The sequence below is a fragment of the Phalaenopsis equestris genome, unplaced genomic scaffold (genome assembly GCF_001263595.1).
Source record: "Phalaenopsis equestris unplaced genomic scaffold, ASM126359v1 Scaffold000387, whole genome shotgun sequence".
Lineage (NCBI taxonomy): Eukaryota > Viridiplantae > Streptophyta > Magnoliopsida > Asparagales > Orchidaceae > Phalaenopsis > Phalaenopsis equestris.
In genome coordinates this window covers 310,790-337,114 of record NW_018164829.1, presented here as the reverse complement: position 1 = coordinate 337,114, position 26,325 = coordinate 310,790, and the positions used below count along the sequence as shown (strand labels likewise).

At 36.5% G+C, this 26,325-nt stretch overlaps 1 protein-coding gene across 1 annotated transcript in view; it reads left to right on the top strand.

Moving 5' to 3' along the window:
* The window catches only part of LOC110026616 (lysine--tRNA ligase, chloroplastic/mitochondrial), a 105,401-nt gene that overhangs the window by 62,989 nt on the left and 16,087 nt on the right, over positions 1-26,325 (top strand). Inside the window, exons 10-13 of the mRNA XM_020727619.1 lie at positions 4,226-4,429; positions 5,282-5,376; positions 23,152-23,242; positions 24,271-24,426. Coding sequence (XP_020583278.1) covers positions 4,226-4,429; positions 5,282-5,376; positions 23,152-23,242; positions 24,271-24,426 — 546 coding nt within the window. The remainder of the gene's footprint in view (positions 1-4,225; positions 4,430-5,281; positions 5,377-23,151; positions 23,243-24,270; positions 24,427-26,325) is intronic.

The window sequence follows — 26,325 nt, the reverse complement described above, 5'->3', positions numbered from 1 at the left end:
AATAAGTGAGGATAATAAAAAAAGATTTCAGATTTTAAGAAAGGGGTTTAAATTAAGCATTTAGGATATATACAATATGGAGATATTCTATTAACTATTTTAATCTTAATTTTCTTTACAAGATTAAAAATAAAATAAAATTTTTAAAAATATCAACTCTTGTAATTTTCACTATTTTGTTTCATCTCTGTTCTAATTTAAAATAAAGATTTCTTTTCAAGATAAAAATTGATTTGATTACTTCAAGAAAATAAATAGGTATCATATGCTCCAGTTCAGCTTTTACCTTAATGCCTACTCGTTATAGTTATGTGCCAAAATCCATTTCCTAGCCTACTCGAGTTGTTTGCTTGCTCAAACCTATTAAATTACTTGCAATCTCTCTCTTTTGCTTGCCTTCGAACATGCTTGGCTTGACCTCAACCCCTCACCCCCACCCCGCCACAAAATCCGTCCCCCTTCTCCTCTACACACATGTTTGAGCCCGTCCCTACTTCTCATGCAAGTTCATTTGTTCTCTTGCTTCATGCTTGATCGCAACTCTCAAAGTGCTTGGTTAATTTGCTCTGCTCTTTTTTTGGTTTGCATCCCCATGGCTGATTTCTTCCACTTTTGCTTGCTATTCCTTCTTGCTCTAGCTCTTGAGCATTCATCTCTCCACATCACATTTCTATCATCGAGTCAAGCCCCTCTTATTGCTCTTTGTTTTGCACACAAGCTTCGTGTCCATCTCCTCATAATATAGAACTAATGTTAGTTCAATTGAACCCAAATTACTCAGTATAATTCCTGAAAAAATATTGAGGTTTTACTATCTTTTTTCTCTTACAAAAATTTCATTTTCAAAATTTACGTACTATAGCTCATTGCATTTGCCTAGCATGAATCATTTTTCTTAATATCAACAAGCAATAAGCCTAGACATTGCAATTTAATATTATAAAATCATAACAACTTAAAGTCATACAAAATGAGGTTTAATGTCAAATACATATTTGACCTGTTGGGGTAAGAAATTCATATAACATAACATATAATATATTCTTAATAACGTTTAATCAAATAAATTTTTGACATCATTATTTAAAATTACTTGTTTTATACCTCACCATGTTATGGTATAAACTTGTGACAAAATATTTTGTGGGCTTTAGCTTGAGTTGAAATAGTTGTTTCTTTCATCTTTTGACCATTAACATTTCTTTGTCAAGAAGTTACACTTAATTTTAGTTCTTTAAAAATTCTCTTGGCCAAGTACGGGTAACACATTATTATTTGTTTAGGCTGACAACGGTAATATATTTGGAGCTTGAGAAGCATTTGCCTTTATGATAATTCACATATTTAGCATATGATTCGATAGTATTATGAGTCATGTCATCGCTGAATCCACTAGAAATGAGCTTAGGCTTCATCACATATGATCCTTCTCTCTGGCTAATGTGCTTGTCTTCATCAATGCTCTTACTCTTATGCATCTACTTACATTTCTGAGTAATTTGAAAATCAATCTTCACCCTTCTGATCCTCTTTACTAATACAAAGTAATCATTGAAACTCAAAGATAATAATAGCTGCTTAATTCGAATCCTTCAATTCAAATAAATAATGGTGGGACTTCTCCTTTGCAGCTGAAATCAATTGTGATGCATATTCAGACAGTATAGTCAAAATTTCCTTGTATTGCATAACTGCCTACTTTATTTGTGCCAATTCAATAAAATTGTTTTGTATCTGCCGCTTTGTAGATATTGGCACAAACTATTCTTTGAATTGCTTTAAAAAATCCCCTCAATTTACCAACATGTTCGGTATGACCATTGCTTTTCCCAATGTTGACCTCGTCACCACTTTTGCTTCTTCATCAAATACAAATTTAGCGAGTGGTACCCTCCTTTCATCGAGGCATGCCATACTATCTTATATCTTCTCTATATTCAGTAATCATTTCACGACTTTAATTAGTTCTATATTTCCCTTGAATAAGGGTGATCACAAATCTTGGAATAACTCAAGTATTAATCCATTTTAACAACACTATTACTTCCTCTAGATCGAGATCTTAAATCTTGAATTAGCTGTGTCTTCCTCACTATCATTTGGGTAAAAGTACTGTTATGCATTATAACAATAGGTAGTAACGCATCTTGTCATATTTTCGTCTTTCATCTCCTCTTGTCATCCATATTTCGGTGGTATGAAAAACTGTATTACCCAATTAAAATTAAGATATAGTATAACCTAAAACTTTTAAATTTTGCATAAAAAATTTATTTATTATCATAATAGTTTTTTGTCATGATCCTAATTACTTAACCCAACCTTAGGCTTTGATATCATTATGCTCATAATTGGCCTGGAGCCTTGAAATGATCAAGGTAGGAATTTTAATTTTATTTCCATTTCTAATTAATAAATTAATTATTCAATAAATTGAGAATGCCACTACAACAACAACAACAACAAATCTTTATCCCACTAAGTGGGGTCGGCTATATAAATCTTTTTTCTCCATTGTGTCCTATTGAGTGCCATATTTTCATTTAATTGTAGTAAATTAAGATCATTTTTATACAATATGCTCACGTCTTCTTAGGTCTAACTCTGCCTTTCTTAACATAAGTTAAATATAAAACATCTACTCTCCTAATTGGATCATTAGATGATTGACATTTAATGTGACCAAACTGTCTAAGACGACTTTAATTTTGTCTGCCACTAGAGCTCCACCAACCCTATCGCAGATATATTCATTTTGCATTTTGTCTCAAAGTATAGAGCCACTCATCCACCTAAGCATTCTCATCTCAACAACATTTAACTTAGTTTTATGCTTCTCTTTTAAAGGCCAACATTCAACACCATAGAGCATTACAGGTCTCATCACGATCTTATAAAATTTTCCTTTCAGTCTGAGCGGTACTTTTCTATCAGACAATAAGCCTGAAACATTCCTCCACTTCAACCAACCAACATGAATTCTACTAATAACATCCCCATCTATATCACCTTAACTTTGAACAATAGACCTGAGATATCTAATGCATTCACACCTTCTAATAATTTGATCACCTATAGTTACAACTCTGTCATTAGAATTTTTACTACTAAAATTACATTCCATGTATTCAGTTTTAGTTGTACTCAAACGAAGGCCTTTAGACTTTAATGTAGACATCCATAATTCAAGTTTTTTCTGAGCTTTCTCTCTAGTCTTATCCACGAGAAAGATATCATCAGTAAAAAGCATACACCAAGGTACATCCTCTTGTAAATGTCCAGTAAGACCTTCCATAACTAAAGCAAAAATACTCATCCCTGATGTAATCTAACTGAAATAAGAAAATATTTGGTCGATTCTCCTTCTTTTCGAACAAAAGTAAGAGTTTTAGTAAACATATCTTTAATGACTTGAATATAAGTCATATTAACACCTTTCTTTTTAAGAACTCTCCAAATGATATCTCTTGAAACTTTATCATAATATTTTTCTAAATCAATAAAAATCATATGTAGATCCTTCTTGTTCTCTCTGAACTTCTTCATCAAACCTCTCAATAAATGTGTAGTTTCCAAGTAGTCCTGCCCGACGTAAATCCAATTTTATTATGAGAAATTTTTGTAATACATCTTAACCTATGTTGAATTACCCTCTCTCATAATTTTAAAGTATGACACATCAACTTAGCTCTTCTATAATTCACACACTCTTGTGCATCCCCTTTATTCATAAAAATGGGGGACCAAAATACTCTTCTTCCACTTCTCAGCATTTTCTTAGTTCTTAAAATAATATTGAAGTGTTTAGTAAGCCTTAAAAACTCCCAAATCTCTTATATATTTCCACACTTCAACTTTTATATTTGAAGTCTTCTATTTTTACTAGCAATAAAATACTCTTTGCATCGATCTATTTGCTCTCTGTTCTAGTGTGAGGAAAATTTTTCCCTTCATTCATGCAATTTTTTTTGGTAGATAGGCTTATTATTATTTGTTCTGATAGATTTTTTCCCATCAAGATGAACTATGCTTATAAAATGTATGCACTGATGCTGATAAAATATTGATGAATGGATTTTAAATCTATTGCAAAAATCATCAATTATGCCGAGTGAAATAAAATTTTGAGGGACAAGTTTTTTTTTAATAAATAATTTTATAGTTTAGTTAGAATTTTAAATGTCATCTGTTTTGGCGGTGCTAAATGTTTTTATTGTTTGTATAGGGCACAGAAATTTGTTTTCAACGACCTTGGAAGAGGGAAACAATGTGTAATCTTGTTAACGAAGCTACTGGAGTAGACTTTGGACAGTTTAAGAATGATCTTAAGGCTGCAAAAGAAGCTGCAAAAAATATTCTGAGAGCTACAGGGGATGATTATGATGCCCTGGTGCAAGCATGTCCATCCGTTGGTCATGTTTTTAATGAGGTTAAGTTTTTTTTTTTTTTGGCTTTTGTTAAGGTCTCTTATTGTTATATGAAAACATTTTTATTATGAATTACTGTACTTGCTTTCCATTATTTGTGTTAGATAGTTATTCTTGCCATACAAAAGTGAACAGTGGGAACAAAATTGCATTGCTGGGTTAAGTGCAATATTCTTATTCCCTAGAAGCATTGCATGTGGGTTTTCTCTTTGTTCTGTTTGTCATATCAATCGTATTATAACTTGCACTTTTAGCCGAAGTTCTTTTATTATTTTAACGGGGCAATTTTTGTGTAACATTCAAAAGTTGGCTATCTATAAAAGTAGCACCTAAGTATTACATCTTTTTGCGATAATACCATGTAAATCTTATAGAGCACAATGAGCAACAGCTTATATATTTTTTTTACTTGGATATTTAATAATTTGGTTATGACGTGCAGATACATTTGCTAGTAATTTTTGTTTTTTAATTCTGGCTGTTTTTTTTTTTATTAAATTCGTAAGTTTTAGATGTTACACAATATGTAATGGTTTGTTTTGTTAGTTACTCTTTTACCAGTCTATTTGTTCCTGGGGGTGGACCAACCTGAGAATGAAAATTAATCCATTTGGCACAATGTCCAAGTCACCAGTCTCCAGATATATTGTAAAACATTTATTTTTCTCTCATCTAGAAATTTTTAAATATTAAATATCAGATGAAAATTTTTCTTTTTATGATGAATTTTTCCAAGTAAAAGTTGTTTATTACTCAATAATATTTAAAGCTGAAAACATAGATTTTGGTTGTCATAACGCTGGTGTAATCAATTGTTTTTGTTTCATTTAACAGTTTAGAAGTTATTCTTTCAGGTTTTTGAGATCATTGTCGTGCCAAAGCTTCTGCAACCAACATTTGTTCTTGACTATCCTGTTGAAATATCACCCCTAGCTAAACCACACCGAGGGTATGCAGTTTCAAATAATTTATGTAACATATGCTACTTGTCTGGAAATCCACTTCATGCTGCAGTAATATTTTTTATGTTTTCAGGTTTCATTTCCTATTTTAGAAATTTGAATTTCTCCAACATGCTGTTGACTCTTGGTTTATTTTTTTACACGAGCTCCTTGCATAGAAAATGGAAAACCTAGTATGTACTTTGCCAATTAAATAATGAGGCCTTCAACCATTGGCCCAGCCTCTCTTGGTTTGGCTCATTTCAGATTCTCTAGAGAAGATGTGATTGCTATAGATGATAGAATGATCAAAATACTCCTGTTTCCACCTGAATGGTATTGTTACACTATTGTCCTAGTACTACTACTGCGATGCATTGCTGCATTTTTGTTTTGTTTCTGTTCTGTTTCTTCATTAAAGATTACAAAAAGAAGATGAATAGCATTTTGAGCAGTATCAAATATATGCTCTATACCCCATCATATCACCTATTCCTTGCTCTGATTTGTGAAATATTTGACATGATGGCGCGGGGGTTTGGGATTGAACTCGCCTTGCCGGTTCATCAGGAAGAAGGCTCTCGGTCCAGCTTAGCAGGAAGCTAAACTGGCCCTCTCCCTATTTTCATTGGGCGGGAATTATTCTCCACTTCTTGTTTTGTTTTCTCGTCTATCCATCTTCTATTTAAATGTTGTTTCTCTATTTTAGGTTTAGTTTTTGGCTCATTTTTCTGTCTGGACAACCGCCGGCAACCCCTCCCCCCCCCCCCACTTCCTTTATGGCTGTATATGAGGACGAGTGGTGCTCCAACTGTATTATGCTCTAAGGTGGTGTTTATCCCCGTGTATTCCCTCGCTTCTTCCAATCACCTGCTAGGAGCTAGCTTCATTGTACTCCTTACCTTCTCGATTGCTTGCTGCAGCCCTATCTTTACCGCTTGCTTAGGGTTCTTCCGAGTCGCAGTCCAGCGATCTGTCTGTAGCCTCTTTCCTGTTTACATCCCTCCAAGTCTCCCGCCTACTACCATACACCCCCCAACAACCCGCCACCCTATTATTCGAGTGGAGCACCCCAGGCCCCGCACCCCCCAACTCTTCTATTACCTGTGTGGATCACCGCCTCCCCCCCCCCCCTCTATTACCCGCGTGGAGTCACCCCAGGCCCCACACCCCCCCAACCCTTCTATTATCTGTGTGGAGTCACTCAAGGCCCCCGACACCACCCCCTCCCTCAACCCAAAAAAAAAAAAAAACGCCCTCACTAGGAGCTGTTCCTAGCCCTTCACACCTCCAGATGTGTCACATTGCTTGGACCTCTCCCGTATTTCCTTTCATATTTCTGTCTGGGCAGCTGTCGAGACTCCCCCTCCCCCTCCTCCCCGCTTTTCCCTTTTAGGGCTCTATCTGAGGACGAGTGGCGGTCTGACTGTATCCTGCTCTGAGGTGGTGTTTATCCTTATTTATTCCCTCACTTCACCTACTCGCAGATAGCTTCTTTGCACTCTTTATCTTCTCAATTGCTTGTTGCAGCCCTATCCCTGCCACTCGCTCAGGGTTCTTCTCAGTCGCAGTCCAACGACCTGTCCGTAGCCTCTTTTCTGTTTACATCCCCCCCCTCCCTTATCTTGTGTATTCCCTCACTTCTCCCACCTACTCGCAGATAGCTTCTTTGCACTCCTTATCTTCTCAATTGCTTGTTGCAGCCCTATCCCTGCCACTCGCTCAGGGTTCTTCTCAGTCGCAGTCCAACGACCTGTCCGTAGCCTCTTTTCTGTTTACATCCCCCCCCTCCCTTATCTTGTGTACCCCCAACCCTTCTATTACCTTCGTGGAGTCACCCCACCCTACCCTAATCAAACGCTCCCCACCAAGAGCCGTTCCCAGCCCTCCACACCTCCAGATCTGTCACACTACCCGGTCCTCTCCCATAACTCCCTTCAGCAGCCTACACCCCTCCACCTTTATACCGCTATACCCTTCCTACAACTACCAGAACCACTCCTCTACCTTCCTGTCATAATCCACATATTCCAGCCCTCTACTCACTGTTCATGGGTCATCTCACCTCGCCATCGCAGGAGAATCTTGTTGTTGTGTTTGTCTATTATTTATTTTTTGTCTTTAACCCGTTGTATTTCAGTAATAATATTTCAGTGTTTTATTGTGGTTTGGGTTAACTCTAATATTATTTAGTATCAGAGCTAGGCCAATCCTAGTTCTATCCTAGGATTTTCTAGCATCCGTCGTAATCCAAAAAATTTTTTCCTACCGCTAAATACTCTTTCGACTATCACATATCCCGAATCCTAATTCCCTTTTATTGATTTTCAAAATCAGCAACCTTAAACCACTTATTTTTACCCTCTCACCTCCCAACCCTAAACCCTTGCTATGCCATTAAGGAGACACATGCCCGAGTCTATCCGGGAGGAGATACACTGAGTCCGCCAACTTCAGCAGAGGCTTGCGACCATTAAGGATGAACTCCAATGAGAGGTTACCCTCGACCGTGATCGGGAGAGTCGAATGGGAGAATAAGAGAATCTGAAGACGAAGCGGGAGACACAAGGGCAGCTCCTACTAGCTTACTACAGACAGAGGGTGCAGACTATGGCTTCAAAAGTTGAGAGAGCACATCACCGAGCATCCCCCACATCCAACAGACAAAGTTCAACCTCAGGATCATACAGTCAGAATACATCTAGGAGCACACGGAAGACGACCGCATCAGAGAAAAACTTTTTTAGAGTGGAGAACAAGTACAAACTATCCACATCCCTAAATCTGTCATAGCCAATAAGAGTTACAAGTGTCACAAATTTGGGAATGTTGAATCAGAATGCACAACCAGGGGAGTGATCTGTTTCACTGAGTAGGGTGTTGTTGAAAATTTGGGCAATGACACAGAGATATTATTCTCAACTTGTAGCCAATGAGGAAAAGGCATTTTCGATTCCAGTCGACCTTAGGAGGGAGATTCCGACTGAGATAACAATGGTTGTTTTAGAAGGCAGTAACCTTGGGGTAATAGGCGTTCATGCAGAGTATAAGATTGTGGCGCCTCAAGTTACCTTTTGGTTAGTGTTGAGAGGAACAATAACAGGACTAACTTTACTTGTCCAAAGAGCCATGAACTTTATTATCCAAATTATTGTAGGCTTAGCAGATCCTAAATGAAGTTTGATTTGGGCATGGATGGGTCTATTTGAAAGGTTTGATGATCTTGACATAGCCGCGCGGTCCTTTTTTAAAAATAATGCTCTGTTTAAAATTTTTTATGTAGAACTATTTTTCATGCATGAAATTCTAAAACAAAAAAAAAAAATTATATAAAAAAAGTATATGATTATCATCAACTGGTTTGCACGCTTCTCATTTGTGGTAATGAACATCATGCAACTTACAAATCAAAATTTTGATCATTGGATTGGTTTGTAGAGAAAAAAAATAATTTTATGTGGTAGGAGACAAAGGTCAATTTCATATTAAAGGATTTCAGTCATTTCAAATGTATAGCTTATCTCCTCAGTTGTCCCGATGAAAGGAAGTCCAATTTGTCAGAGATGAGAAGATGTTGAGTTACTGCAAGACAGTTGTGAGCCATTTGGGGATTAAATTCAGTTCAATGGTATGCCTCCCGACAGAGGATCGGGCAGGATGGATTTGGATAAAAAATATTCTACCGTGGGATCCAGTTCCTTCTCGAGAAGAAAAAAAGCCTCTCATGAGTGGTTACATGTCAGGGTGGCCCAACCTGCTAGAGATATCATTCCAGAGTTGATCCCACTGATAATCTTGTTTATCAGACACATTCAGCCCAGTACGGGGAATGGGAGAAACATATTATATATTCTTTTGCTTATAATTTAGCTCAGGAGAACCTACGTCATTGTGTACCTCCTATTCAGATTGTGTCAAAAGAGGATGAATACCTATTCTATCAAGATGTTTTTTGGAGCAACGCCGCCTTCAGAATTGATTTATCGAGAGCTTACAACATGACTAATTGACTACTACTAGGATACAAAGAACTTCGACGAATGTGGTCGAAAGTCAACCACCCCTGAGAGACTGATGCGGGGTGAACCGACCCAACCATTTAAACAGGCGAACTAGTTCAGTAGGAAGAAGGCTCTCGGTCCGGTAGGAGGCTGGGCTGGCCCCCTCTCCCTATTTTCATTTGGCAGGAATTATTCCCCCATCATGTTTTTGTTTCCTTCCTATCAATCTTCTATTTATATATTGTTTTGCTATTTTAGTTTTAGTTTTTGGCTTTTAGATTTCTGTTTGGACAACCGTCGACACCCACCCTTTTCACTTTCAGGGCTGTATTTGAGAACGGGTGGTACTCCGGCTGTATCCTGCTCCGAGGTGGTGATTATCCCCACGTATTCCCTCGCTTCTTCCGCTCACCTACTTGCAATTAGCTTACTTACACTCTTGTCCTTTCTGATGTTCTGATGTTGTTGTATCCTTACCGCTCACCCAAAATTCTTTCCAGTCGTAGTCCAATGATCTGTCTGTAGCCCCTTTCCTAATTTCCATCCCGTAACTCCCTCCAAGCCTCCCAAGTACTACCGCTACCAACCCTGCCCTTCTATCACCTGCGTGATGTTCCCATCCCTTCACCTGATCTGCCACACTACCTGGTCTGTGGGCTGATCCCAGCTCTTCTACCTGATCTGCCGCACTACCTGGCCCTCTCTTGTAACTCCCTCCAACAGCCTGTACCCCTCCACCCCTATACCCTTTCTACAACTTCCAAAACCCCTCATCTCTCTTCCTGTCATAATCACCACACATTCCAGTCCTCTACCTGCTGTCCATGAGTCATCTCACCTCGCCGTTGCAGAAGAATCTTGTTGTTGTGTTTGTTTGTTTTTTATTTTCCGTCTTGAAGGAGTCTTTAGTGTGACCGTTGCATTTCAGTAATAATATTCCGTGTTTTATTGTATATTGGGTTAACTCCAGTATCACATGAACAATTTTTTTAGTGTAAGATTCAGTTGTAGTAGTTCTTGTATGCTAGAAGATCTCTTAAATTGTTTAGAGGAGTATAACTTCTGCATATTTTACCCACCAAAGCACAAGACAGTAGCATTTAGATTATTTATTCTACTATGTATAAATGTATTGAAGAAAGCGTTGGATGGCCTGACATAATTTCTGCTTTTACATAAATCTACTGTAGAGGTTGCTTCTTAAATTTAGTTGTCATCGCCCATTTAATAATCACTATGATAGTATGTGTATAACCTTTTGTGATGTCTCCATGACTTCGGCTGGTGAGGAACTGTGAAGTGAGTTGGTAGTTTCACTTGGTGGTGTCTGAGAGCATGCTTCATGGAGGCTGAGAGCAAGTGGTATAGAACAAGTAGAAATAATTTCATGCAAAAATAGAAATTATTCATTTACAAAAATTATCCTAAATTTGAATGTTTTATGTTGCCATCATCATCATTACCATGTAAGAAGCTGATTTTCATCATTAAAATGAAGACATGATGAAAATTCAGTCATAATCACCATCATCTAAAGTGTTATTTTTAATTGACTAGGCATAGAGTTAAGCATCACTAAATCTATTTTGTCTCGCACTCTTTCTAAACGGGCTTGGTAATATATGCAAGCATGATAACATGCATGGATTCCATCCCCTCATTCTCCACCTTTCATGAAGGTTCCAATGCAAGAAAGAATAGTATGAATGGTGATTTGAAGTCCAAGATCCAATCATATTTTATTTTGGTGCAATTCGTGGAGAGAATCATGTAATCAAACAATCAACTCATCAAGGAATAAAGTTAAGTGTCCATGAATCAATAAGGTAGCCAGCCCTCATCAAAATGTTTTTTTATTATTGTGTAGTTTATTGAAGTGTAATAGAGATGCTATAGATATGTAATAGTTTTGCATTAGAAAACATGGTTTATTTATGCTGGTGCATTTTTTGTATGTTATGTAGAAGGTAAATCTTAGTTGTTCGCCCTTTCATGAAGCCTTTGGTGAGTCTTACATAAAAAATGTCTTTGTAATCTATCATAATATTTTTATCAATTGTATCTATAATTTTTTCTTCTATGCTTATCACCTGTACGTTGCATTGAATAGCCAACCTTTCATATTTACATCATTTGGTATTAATGTTTAAAGCCTAAACATCAATTGCATTTCAGGAAACATTTGGTGATACTCCTCTTATTGTAATATGTTATTATGCAATTATTTGTGCTTCCAAATTCCTTTCTTTTTTCTTTTTCCTCTCACAAATTTATAAAGTTCTTTGCCATTAAATCTATAAGGAGTCAAGGGATAGGCAGCCATCCTGTATTAATTTTCTTTTTGGTGTGTCAGCATCTTTGAATATTACTTGAATAATTAGTTTGTCGTTTTTGTGATATGTTTAAGAGTTGCTCTTATCCTCACCCAAAATTTCATGTGTTTCTTTCCATTTAATCATATGAGTCTCAGATTTGGTGGTTAACTAGTATTTTATTATTGGCAACCTCTCTTGTAAAATTTTTTGGAATAACTTTATTTTTTTGGGTTAAGTAATCTAATTATTTTACTTTGGTTCTAATTTTTTTTACATTCCTATTTTCCTTTCCATAGTTATATATTTTTTGTTTCACTTTTATTTTTGGTATCATGCGAGCATACCATATTAATCTACTATAAGCATATTAAATTTTGAGAACAGAGTTTTTTAAAAAAAAGGATAATGATTTGAACAATTAGGGTAATTTATGGCAATAAATAAAAATATTTCTTTATGGAAATTTCTTAAATTGGAATGTTTTATGTTGCCATTGTTAATGTAAGAAGTTGATTATCATCATCATTAAGATATATACATGATAAAAACTACATCATGACTACCATCATCTATGTATGAAATAGTATAGTCATCATCAATAGTGGAAAGGTGTTATTTTTATTGAAGGTGACTTAATTTTAAGCATCATTAAAGTAATAATATGGCTCCATATTTTTTCCAGCTTGGTTTGGTCAATTTGTGCAAGTATGGTAGCATGCATGGATGTCTTCTTCCTCTTCACCTTCCATTTGAATTTTAATGCAGGAAAATAAAGTATGAATGATGATTTAAGGTTCAATATCCAATCATATTTTATTTACGATCAATTTGAAGTGTCATACAATCAACCAACCAAAGCATAAAATTTAGAGTATGGATCAATGAGGTGGCCGTCTCTTACAATCTATATATATATAGTTAAAAAGTCCAAGGGCAATTATATTAAAGAGGAAACGGTACAGATAGGTTGTGTGAGTGGGCCCAAATAGGCACCCAACCCACACGGTACAACTAGGGCTGTCAAAAAAGCTCGTTGTTCGTGAACAACTCATGTTCGGCTCGTTCGTTAAGTAAACAAGTCGAACACGAACAAGTCGAACAAGTCGAACACGAACAAGTTTTTAAAGCTCGAATTATAAACGACTCGAACACGAACAACTATTTGTTCGCTCGTGTTTGACTCTTTTTAGCTCAAATTAAAAAAAAATATATAATTATTTATATAATAATATATTATATATATTTATATCTAAGTTTAAAATGTAACCGCTCGTTTGGTAAGGTGGTTATGCACCTTCTTTTGCATTCTATTGGTCCAGGTTCGAATCCCACACTTTACATTTATTTTTTCCAGTTTAATTTTAACGAGCTAATTTCGAGCCGAACACGAGCCAAACACAAACACGAATATTTAAATCGAGCCGAACACGAACACACTGTTCAAGAGCCGGTTTCGAACATGAGCTAATTTTGAACACGAACAATTTCGAACGAGGCGAACACGAGCCTCGAACGAGGCGAACACGAGCCTAGCTTGAGCTCGCTCAAGCTCGGCTTGTTTACAGCCCTAGGTACAACACACAAAAAACCCAAAAAAGAGATGGTACATATAAGATCAATCGGGACGACCTAATTTAGTTCTACCTCTGCCTCTAGTTCTCGGAAAAGAACCAGCTAACAAATTGGTGAGGTGTGTACCGTTACCCGAAGTAAGCAAGTATCATCTATTAGATTCCTTAGCTCAAGTAGATCTCCATTCTTCTTCTTTCTTCTGGAAGTCTGGAAGTGTAAACCTAAACCTGTCATTCCTCATCCGAAGATTGTTGCTCATTCGGATGAGGAGGTGGAGTTGTAGTAGAAAGATTGCCAACAATTGTACCCACAATTGGTTCTAGTATATGTGAAGTATGAGTGGTCGCCTCTACACCAGATACTTCTTGAAGATGGGGAGCTGCAAGTTTCTCTGGATTATCAGTCCGAACACTATCATTTGTAGGTAAGGATCCTTCAGTACTATTTTCAATAGGTTTGAAAGTGTAGGTTGCCCAGCAGAGCCATCCAACATCACATCAGTCGCTGAAACAGTATTGTTAGGGGGGCCCACAGGGGCATGGGCAATTTTATAACAACGATGCTTCCTCCCTCTTCACTCGAGCAGAATATCGTAATTTCCTTTGACGAGTCTAGTGCGTACGGGAAGGATCCCGATAGCGTCCGGAGGAGGCGAGGTGTGCGACCCCGTTGGCTCCTCCCCAACAAGTCGCGACAACGACGCTTCCTCCCTCTACACGCAAGCAGAACGTCGCAGTTTCCTTCGGCAAGGGTTTGGTTGTGAGGCGGTTGGAGGCTCTGCTAGGATTTGCGACTCATGGCGTCTTTAGTAGTGTTTCTGATGGTGGCTTGAACTTTTGAGCTTCATGGAGGGGTCCTTTGTCGAGGTAATTGCGGGTGGAGCGAGTAAGATTGGGGTTTCTAGTACTCTTGATTCCCACAGGTGTTCCATGACTCCGTTTCCGGCGGTGGTGATCTATCATTTGTAAGAAAGGCTGGGAAGAAGGGTGGCAAACCAGCTATTTTCCTTTTAGAGAACAATAATATCAACTTCGCTTATTTTTGTCACTTGGCTTTGGTAGGGAAGTTTCTTTACGGGCATCCAAAGTTGGAGGTTATCCGAAGGGAGTTTGAAGGTTTGAAGTTGGTGGGTAGTTGGAAGATAGGTTTATAGGTTGGAAGGCACGTACTCATTCAATTATCAAGTGAAGAAGATTATGCACGATTGTTTGCGAGGAAAATTATGAGGATTGACACCAAAACTATGAAACTACTTAAGTGGTCCGTGGATTCGACCCCCAGACAGAACCTCTGATAGTTCCAGTGTGGATACGATTCCCGGGATTAAAATTACATTTTTTTCAATCATGAAATCCTATTCTCTATCGCTGCTATATATGGAAGACCATTAAAAATGGTTGCACCAACGTTCAACCTAACTAGACCATCAGCAACACGGATTCTAGTGGAGAGGGACATAACACAAATTGCGGCAGAGGAGGTATGGATAGGATATGCACAAAATGGTTATTAGCAAAAAGTCGTCATTGAGCAGCATCTATTATATTGTTCTAACTGTTGTATGTTTGGGCACTCTTGTGACAGCTGCTATATTTTGCTCCCTGAACTAAAAATTGATTTGATTCGCAATGGAGGAAATGTGATAAAAGATAAGGAGATTGGGCTGAAAGAGCATTTGGGGGAAAATAATGGGGTGGAGGTTGGTGCTGATGAGGGAGTGGGAGGCTCTGGTGGAGGAAGACATGAGGAGGTTAATGTTGTTGTGGCTGACAAGGGGCTTGAGGAGGCTGGGATGGGTATTGGGCGTAAGGGTGCTGATGTGGGTCTAGATCTTGTCTTGGAGACTGATGGTGCTTGTCACTCTGTCCAGGGATATGAAGGCGTGGAGGGTATGGAAAATGTGTTGGATGATGAGTGGAGATTTCAGACGTACAAGAAGAAGAATAGAGGTAAAAATGAGCCAACGCTTTTAAAGGAAGGTAATATCAATGAGGAGAATTGATACTTTTCTGATGGAAAGCATTTGAATACCCTAACTAGAGCATCTAGGAGGGGTAAAATGCTGCATAATGTTTAATTTTCTAATATGGAACATCGGAGGAATAGCGGATCCCTTTTCCTTTGAGAGGCTCAAATATCTGAGCAGGATGCATAAAGTAGATTGTTTTGTTGATTTGGAAACTATGACTTACTCATCTAAAAATAAGTTGCTGAGGAGACTTAGCAGGTATAATTTTGTTGGGAATATTTACAATAAAATTTGTTGCTTTTGGAAAAAGGATATTACTATGAAGGTTATTACTGATGATCCTCAATTCATTCATGTGTATTTTGAAAAGGAGAACTACTGTGGTTGGGTCACTTTTGCTTATGCTAACACCCTCTCTACAACTATATATGAGTTATGGAACAAACTTTGTTGAAGGATAGCTGGATAATAGGGGGTGATTTCATTATGGTTATGAACAACTCTGAGAAATTGGGTGGGAAAATGGTGGGCTATTCTCTTATGCATAAATTTAGTGAATCTGTGGAGGAGGCAGGCTTGTTTGATATTGGGATATTATGACTCTAAATTCACATGGAAGAGAGGAAATGTATTGTAAAGGCTTGACAGATGTTTTGCAAACCAAGCTTGGATGAAGTCCTGCAATGTATCAAGGGTGCAGTATTTTAGTAGCTCTGGCTCTGATCATAATCCAATTCTATTCACTGTGGCTCATTTCCTAAAATCTACTGGATACCATTTCAAGTATTCAAATGTTTTGGTCAAAACATCATGACTTCCTAAGGGTGGTCAAAGATAATTGGCAATGTAATGGTGTGGGCAATTACTGGTATGCACTTTGGTAGCTACATAAAAAAGTGGCAAATACGTTATGAAGTTGGAATTGGGATGTGTTTGGGGATGTGCACAAAAAGGTAGTTTAGGCAGAGGCAACGGTAAAGCTGCTAGAAACACTAGATGAGGGAGGGGGTCTAATGGGGAAGGAACTAACTGAGGCTCGCAAAGAACTATTAGAAACTGTTAAATGGGAGGAGGAACTACTTCAACAGAAAGCGGGGGAGATTCCTTTTAAAAAGCTGACAGAAACACAATGTAATTTCATGCGTGTATCAAAAATAAAAGAAACCTAAACACTATTTTGAGAATTAAAGATGTCAATGGGGATTGGATTACTGATCATGGAAAGTTGGGGGAAAATGTTGTTGATTAATTCAGTAGTATGTTCTCTTCTGAGGAGTTGGATACTACAATCGATTATATGATCAATTTAGGGAGGTGAGGGAATATATCAGCAATATTAACCTTTGTATCATTCCTGATGAGGAGGAGATTTTATGTGCATTTAAAAGCATAGACTGCAATAAATAAGCAGGGCCTGAAGGCTTTACATCTGATTTCTATCTAGCATGTTGGCATATCATCAAGAAGGAAGTGATTAGAGCAATCCAAAGTTATTTCAGAGGAGATGATTCGGGTCTATATTTCATTGTTGCCACTATGATCTTAGTTCCAAAAAATCAGGAAAGGTCAATTGGGATCAATTTTGGCTCAGTCTAACCTCTGTTATATCTAAAGTAATTAGCAAAATAACTTTTCATAGATTACAACCCCACCTTCCTTTATTTATCTCTGTAAACCAGCCAGCTTTTATAAAGTTCAGAGAAATTTCATATAACATTTTACTAGTCCAACAACTAATGAAGGATCTGGACATAACATGCAGAGGAGGTAACATGATTTTAAAGCGTGATATTAGAAAAGCCTATGATTCTATAAGCTGGGATTTCATAATTGTTATTTTAAGAGCTAAAGGCTTCAAATAGAGCTAGAATTATGGTGTCTCACCTAGCTTATGCAGATGATGTCATTATCTTTTCTAATTCTGGGAAAGGGGCCGTCAAAAAGCTTTATGTTGTATTACAAAAGTTTCAGAGGTTGTCAAGCATGGTGTTCAATAAAAGCAAATGTCATTTTATTGTTCGAAAGCATGTTAAAACAGACTTAACACATTGGATCACACAATACTCTCGTTTCTCTTTAACAAAGCTGCCACTAAAGTACGTGTGAGTGAATTTATTAACGGGGAGAAGAAAAAAAATTCAGTTGGATAATTTAATGGAGAGAATTAAAAAAAGAAGAGTTGAGTGGAAAAATCACTTTCTATCATATGGGGGGAGAATCCCCTTACCTAAAAGTGTGCTTAACTCTATTCCTACATATGCTTTGCAGGTACTTTAATTGAAAAAAAGTACTCTACGAGTATTGGAAAGATGCTTCAATAAGTTTTTGTTGGCCGGGGGAAAATCACATAAACATTGGCTTGGTTGGAAAGCAGTGTGCAAACCACTGGAAGTAGGGGGTTTGGGATTTAGAGAGCTCCATCACATGGCAAAAGTAAATTACATGAAGTTGCGGTTAAATTTAAGGAGGGGGAAGTCTCAATGGGCATCATTTATGAAATTGTAAGTTTGATCATCCCACTTGTGTGAATTGGAGAGTGGTTGACTCAAAAATCTAGAAAGCTATGATGAAGGTTAGACATATGGTTGAAAAATACATCTATTGGGATATTGGAGATGGACAAATTTTATTTTGGAAGGACAGTTATTGCCTTATGATGATATTTAAAGCTCAAAGGATTGTGGTTTGCTTCACAATGCTTGTTATGTAGAAAGGAAGAGGAATCTGCTTTACACATTTACTTTAATTGTCCCCTTTGCTATAGCTATTTGGAAAAGGCTGGGTGAGCACTTTCACATCTATATTCCACATGCTTGTGGGGATTTGGATTACTGTTGCTTATCCTGGAATACCAAGGGTAAACAAAGTCATTTCTTAGCTTACTTTCCTTACATTGCCATGCGGTTCCTGTGGATGGCCAGAAACTCCTTCAAACATTTGGATAGAGTGTCGGTGCATCAGATGGTGGCTAATATACTTGCATATGTCTATAAATTGGAAAATTTTTGTTCTTGTAAAAACAACTTTTTCAGTGGTATTTTTGTTTTTAAAAAGGAGAATAGTGATTTGTCGGAGAAGATGACTATTAAATTGATTTTCTGGTTAACAACTCATCAGTATTATGTGAAAGCTAATACAGATGGAAACTACAAGTGGAATTTGGCTGGTGCTGGGGTGATATTTAGGGATTTTCAGGGAAAATGTTTGCTTTTTTTTTGCTTCCCAATGTGTGGTTGGTTGTTCATTGGAGGCTGAATTATGAGCTGTGATGTTAGCAGTCAAATTGGTTGCTTGTGCTAACTGGTATTTGCTGCAAGTGGAAGTGGACTCAGCCGATTTGCTGGTCTATCTTAAAGGCAGGAAGGTAGCAACATGGAATCTTGCAGTATGCTTAAGTAAGATTACTAAGATTATTGCTAATTTTAACATAATGTGGAGTTTTGTGTATAGGGAAGGGAACAAGCCTGCTCATTGGTTGGCTAGAGAGGGTGCAATGGTTGTTGAAGCAACTGTAGGGAGAAAGCCTCCTAGAGATTGGTTCATGGAGACAACATGGGGATACCATACCTGAGAAGATAAAAATCTTTTCATTATACAATTCGTTTTGGTTTTGTTGGATATTAGGTCATTGGTGGAGTGAGTCGTAATCTGTTGGAGGTCTGTTGGAGGTGGAACTTTAGGTTTTCTAGTTGTGTGAGTTGTATTTTGGGTTATAGTAGGATCTACCTCCAATTTTTGTAAGTTTTATCTGATATCAATAAAATTTCATACGGGGTTCTCCAATATATATATATATATTAAAAAAATGATCGTAGGCTATATACGAGCCCCGAGCCACCCTTATTTGCCTAACTATTTGAGGACCGCCCTCACTACTGGCAAACTGGCCAGAGGGGGTTCGAACCGTGACCTGAGGGGACTTATGACCTTCAGTGGCTGCTCTACTAACAGGTCACGGCTTGCGCCACACATATACTATAAATATGTAATAGCTTTGCAGTAGAATACAAACTTGATTTTTTTAATATTTGAGTGTTAATTATATGGAATGTAAAAATTAAAAATTGGTGAATCTCTTATTTATGCAGATTGTGATGAGTCTTCTGATATAATTTCCTCTTTAATATTTAATATCATTCTTATGATTAATATTGATTATCTTATATATTCATGTTTTTACTTAAATTTGTCATGGGTGCCTTACCATCTCTCCTAGAGAGTGCGTGAGAAGAGTTGTGATTTTTTGCGAGAGATGAAGAATGTGGTGGATGTGCTAGAAGTTAGAGATTAGAAAGACATCGAAAAGGAATGAGAGTAATACCGGCGTTAACTAATTAACAAAGGAATTTTGATATTGAGATCAAATAGGGGTTACAACAAACACACACAAAGATAAGAAATAACAAGTAACACAACACAAATGCCAATCTAGGGCTTAGGTTAAGGGTGATGGGAAGGTTGTGGTAGGGTGGTTGTGGTTGGGGAAATATGATGGTTGGGATGGGGAGCTAACAATACAGTAATGAGGTGGCTGGTGGCGTGGCTACAACAAGGAAGGGGATGACTGGCGATCAGACTGCGATAAGTATCGAGAAGGTTGCAATTGGGTTACAACATGGAAGGGGAGATGGCTGGCGGCTGGCGGCTGGGCGGCTGGATTGCAACAAGGAAGGAGAAGACTCGTGGTAAGATTGTAGCAAACAACAAGATGGGAGATTGCAACAAGGAAGGAGAAGGCTCGTGGTAAGATTGTAGCAAACAACAAGATGGGAGGAGGCTGGGTGTTAGGCGGCTGCAGGAAATCAATGAGGTGGATGCTTCCAGGTGGCTACAACGAGTACGACGACGGTGGAAGTAGTAGGAAGGTTGCAGAAGAAATAGGAAGGTCGAGGATAATCACCATCTTGGAAAAGATATAGTCGGAGCACCACCCATTATTAGATACAACTCTAGAAGGGAAAACATGGTTGTTGACGAATGTCCTGACAAAAAACACAAAGAAAAACTCCCTTAACACACATGAACACCATATAAATACTACTATGGTAGCTAAGGGTGGAGTCTGCTGAGTTAGACGGTAATTTGCAAGCACGGAAAGGTTCGACTGACACCCTCCTCTTTTCTGTTGAACCGATTCATGCAAGACTGAACAGGTCCAGGTAGCCTACAGTTGGCGCATCCCGCACGCTATGCGGGAGACATCCCTGCGTCAGTCTCTTGGGGTTGGAGGAGCTTTAAACTCATTCTTTGAAGCTTCTGTTTCCTCGTAGTATGAAAGTTAAGTCTACCACGTTGAAGGTAACATAAATGTTATAATTCTCCTATAAGTCAATCTTGTATGCGTTGTCATTCAATTTTTTTAGAATCCAAAGAGGCTAATCTGTTATGGCTGAGTTTTCTGAATGATCCCATGAAAAATCTCTCTTTCTTTTGTCTGATCCACACTAGATATTTTCATGAAAAGTCGCATTCTTCTTTGTTTTATTAGCTTGCGTTGGTACTTATGGTTCTGCTTGGTGTTCTCTCTCCCAATCTCTTCGTGTAGCTTTTGAATCTCCTGTAACCTTGATTCAACATCCACGCTAACCTATGATGTAGGAAGAAGTGGTACCAACTCTAGTGGAGTGAGCGGATTGCGCTCATACACAACCTCGAAGGGGGTGCGTTCCGTAATCTGAATCATGGATTTATTGTAAGCGAATTCAGCTTAGGCTATAATAAAATCCCACTGCTTTATAAAGCAACTCAGGTGATTCCCTAGACTCTCATTGTAATGCCTCGTTTCAAGGGAAATTGAGGGAGTTGAAGAGTGGAAGAAGTGAGCAGTCAGAAACATGAATGGGTGATTTGTTCTATAAATTGACGCATATTAAGGGAGGCTAAGGCAAGATCAAGAGCGGGAGAAGAAGGTGAAGTCATGTGGTTATTTTGACGGAGATTCGATTCTAATTGAAATGTCGAAGACTCAGGCTTGAAGGACGAAGATGGTTGAATGTGTGTTGGGCAAGCGTTTGTGCTCTTGACAAACTGAAGACGTCGATACCAAGTGGAGGTACCGTGAAGAAGAAGTCGGGCCAAAACCTAACCAAATTTTTTAGAGGAAGGGGCTCTCGTGTGCGGCAGTGAAGGCGATTCGTGCAGCTAGGCTTGTGAGCTTGCGTGCTTGAAAAAGACTTGTGTGTGCATCTTGTGCGCTCGAGAAGGAGGGAGACAACACCACTTGCTGGAAGAAAGAATCGAGCGATCCTTCCCTGTGATTTGTGCTGGCGAAGGAACTAGCAAGCTTAAACTTGGGAATGGGGAAGACAAGCGTATTGTCTAAGCCGAAGACATTAAAGCAGAGGAAGAAGGGAGCGGCTGCGTGGGTTATTCGAGTAATTATAAGGTAAAGATTTTAATAATTTTAATTTATGAATTTAGAATATTATAAATTATTAATTATTAATAGTAGGATTAATTAAATCAAGATTCAAAGTATAGAAGTTTCACTTTTGAAATGAGAAAAGGGTGGTGAAAGCAAAGAAAGGTTAGGGTTTGATTTTTTTTAAGTTTTATTTGTTTATTAAATCTATGAACTAATGTTGCATATAAGGATATCAAAGAAATTAATAATAATAATAATAATAATAATATAAATGTATGTATATTTATATAAATTTTAAAGCCTAATTGAAATGATATAAATCACATAAAATAACTAGAAAGTTAAATTAGGAGGAACAACTTTTTTATCGTCAATATTTTGAGTTTAAATTGTTTGAAAGAAATAATGAAATTTATATTATGAAATGAAGATAATAATTAGCATAATAATAATAAAATAATAATTATTATGTGAAACATCAATGGTAAAATAAAGACATTGTCTGCTAATTATAATATTGGCATATAATAAATTAATAATAATTCTTTATGCATTAAGTTTTCATTGGAGATTAGTGAAGAGAACGTTTGATAACAGAATCATCACTGATTGAGGTAAGTACTCATAGTCTTAAATTATAACATTATTTTTATCTCTTCTGAACTAGTTGTGTGAATTGTTATTCATATTTGTTTCTGAAATTGATTTCTATATTATTAGATTCTGAAATTGATTTCTATATTATTAGATATTATCAGTCATTTCAATATGAATACTTTAATTCTACATTATGAACTGTTTTTTGCGTTATAATAATAAATGTGACATATTGAGTGATATAAATTTTTTAATGATATGAACTGTATAGATTGTTGTATGTGTATGCTTCACTATGATGGAATTATCCATTTATAGTACTAGCGGGGGAACGCTAAGGTACCCCGTGCACGTAAATAAAAATTGATATTGATATTGAAGTACCTTAACTTGCTTAATTTTTAAACTGTGCTCATGTGATAGTTGTACAAATATAAAATGATATCGACATGTCACTGGTTTAGTAAAACACTGAATATTATGGAATATTATGATCGAAAAATTATCAAATGCTTTCGTAATATGCATATTGTTTTCTTTTCCATTTTGTTACTATAGCATCAGAGTGAGTATTTACTAGTTGTGTTTAGCTTTCTGTTTTAAACTTGTATTTTATGTTTAATTAAGTGATTTAAAAGAGGAGCAATAAATAAAAGAAATGTTTATAGAAGATGCAAACAATCAGTAATGTGGTATATTTAGTTGTACTTATTTTAAATTACTTTCTTTAGTGGCTCTTTCATTAATTTAAATGTTATTTATTGAAAATGAATATAAAAAGTTTTAATTTCTACCGTCCGACAGTCTGTTCCTACCTTGATTTACACACTGTATATTTGTAGCCTGGCTTTTTCATTAAGATCCTTTTACTTTCATCCAAGAGACAAAGGGCATGCTTTCATTTTTTTTTTCTCTGTTTAATTTCTGTCTTGCTGGCGACTAATATTGATTTTTTTTTTTTGTAGGTGTCCGGGCTTGGTTGAGCGGTTTGAGCTTTTCATTTATGGCCGTGAACTTGCAAATTCATTTTCTGAGCTGACAGATCCGATTGACCAGGTATAATCCATATTTCTTTATTTAACAGTTGTTCCCCTCAGTTTAAAACCAGGTTTTAATCATTTATAGGCGTCATCTTTGTTGCATCCAACATAACCGTATGCATCGAAAGAAATACTTTATTGTCAGATAAATTTTTCGTTCAAATTACTTTAAGCGAGATACTTAGATTGTCATTAACTCAATGAGGCTAGGATTATGTCACCATATTCATATTCATATTAAGGATTTCAAAATCAGAATGGACGAACTGAAAAAATAATAATAATAAGGAGATTCGATGTTGAAAGATTCAATTAAGATTGGACCGGAAGAATAAATAATGAAACTGTTTTAATGGGAATTAAGTCATATTTTTACTAATTCAATATATAATATTTTAAATTTAGACACTTCATAATTAAATGTCTTTAAAATTTTGAGACGTGGTTTCTTTATCCTCTTAACCATGCGCTTTATATTATTATACATTTATACAGATGCTTGCAAAATTTTCTGCAGTACTATCAGTATATTGGAATGTGAGCGATAACCAAATTTAAAAGAGAATTTCACCAATCATTCTTCCTATTTTTATGAGAGATCATCAACTTAGAAGAGTTTTGTAGTTAAGAAATTAGAGTATTTAAATTGTAGTAGTTTTCTAAACTAAATCTGTTATTTTCAGCCTTTTGATCAAAAGAAAAAAAATGTCATAAACCGATCAATATTAAAAGCATGCTTTTCCTCAACCAGTTCAATAATTCCCAGGTTTAACCACTGTTTTTGACTGATTATGTCTCGTCATGTGCGAAAATTGGGACTGCATTGAAATGTTTGGAGGTCCGGTTCATGACCGAACCAGTCGAACCAATCAGTTCTGTTCAGTTTTTATGAACATAATTCATATCTTCCTTGTCAATTCATTTATTCATTTGCATACAGTGTTATTCATCTTCTATCGGTTGGATGGTATTTTCCAAAAAATATTTTCTCAGATGTAGTCTGACACTTGTAGGAACCTTTTGTGTTTCTATTTAATGTGATAGAAAACTCGTCTTATGGGGCAAATAGAACAACATAATAAAAGGCGGGCGGCATTTGCTGACCAGAAAAGGGAGAATGATGATTATTCATATGACGTCTCTCTTGATGAAGACTTCATAACTGCGTTAGAATATGGCATGCCACCAGCTTCAGGAATGGTATGATTTTCATCTATTTATTCTCTAAGTTTGTCTTACTGCATTTATTATTTCGTCTGATTCTCATTTCAATTAATTTAAATATGTAGTCATCAGTTTGCTACTTTTTAGTAACTTGAACTCTGAACTAATTTCTTATTTCCTTAGACGTTTCTCATCGCGTAGATTCATTTTTTTTTTAATTGGCCATTACGGTAGAACATACAACTTTCCTCATAATTCTTCATTCCTTCCTTTAAAAATACAAATAGAAATAAAATCTTCAGATTAGTGATAGATTTTATAATTTTATGTTATATAGAAGAATGAAAATTTACACTGATATAAATTGTAGAGTTAAGGTTGGATGGTTAACACTGAAAAGTGCTTCAAAACTTTTGTGATAAAAGGATATTACTAAAGCGTAAAGGTAAAATTTATAAGACCACGCCAGTTCGTTTATGTATAGATTTGAATATTGGTCATAAAAGTTGTAAATATCGGAGTTGATTATATAGAAGAAATGAGAATTTTAGGATAGATACTTGATAAAACTAATATTATTAAATTAAGAATTGATTATATTAGAGAAAACGTTTGAGTGATAATACTTATCGAAGATAAAGTGATAGAAAATTGGCTTAGGTGATTTGGATATATGCAAATAAGGTAGAAAATATGTTTCATGATAAATCTAGTGTCATTGGATTAGGAAAGAAAAGAGCTAAACCTAAGGCTGAATGGATAGAAGCTATTCAAAATGCTTTGTGGAGAATAGGCTTAACATCACGGACAACGCTTCAGGTAAATTAATAAAACATGTGGATTTCTACACGTGCAATTTGCACAAAAAAATACCTGCATGTGTGCATAAATGTATTTACATGCCTGCATATATTTGTACCTTCACATGTTCATGCATGCAAGTAAAACATATATTATAAGAAGTGCTTATATACACATGCAGGTGTACGCATATCTATATATGTATGTGCATGCAAGTGCTCATGTTAAATTTAAAATGCATGACATTCAATAGTATACAAATGAGTATGTTTAGCTCTTTATGTTTATGATATTGACTGGTGCAGGCGAAGTCAAAATTGTTTTGAATTTTATTATCTTGGCCTATTAGGAAGTGAATAACTCATTTTGGAGTAAGAACCAGGGAGATAAAGTGAAAGAAGAGACGATGAATGCCTCATGAAAAATAGGGAATGGTGAAGGGAGAGAGTGAACCTCATGATTTTGAGTAAAGAGAGTAATTTACACAGATAAGATCCTAAATAAAGGGTATACTATTTGGAGAATGCTTTGCTGCTCAGCTGCTATTTAATGCGGTAATTTTGATGACAAACGATTCCAGATGCAATCCATCCAATAGATGGAGACTTATTTGGGGCACCGTTGCATGCTCATTTAAGGCACCGTTGCATGCTCAAATGTTATTCCATAATTAACATCTCCAATTAGCCTACCATGCCTACTAATATAATATTTGCCCATAACTGCTGCACCTCTCGTCCACAGTCAGGAAACAAATTTCTTTTCTTGTGCCACTTCTCCGAGCCTCCTAGTTGTATGCGTCGTATGTATTGTATTTTCCCTTTCAAGTGTGTTGATTGTAATTGTTTATTTGTTTTAGGTAATAAAATTTATTTTTTCTAATGTGATTTTGGTTAACTCGGGTATCATTTAGTATCAAAGCTAGTTTAATTCTAGTCTTATCCTAGGGTTTTCTAGTTTGCCCTTGCTTAAGTCACCTCACCTCCACCAATATTTTTCTTTCATATTCCTAAACCCTAGCCAAATTTTAACTAATCATAATTTTCCCTTGTTGATGTTCAAAATTAGCAACCCCAAATTAGTTTTCTTACATCTTCAACGAGTCTCCTACACCCTCTTTCACGTTGCAACCCT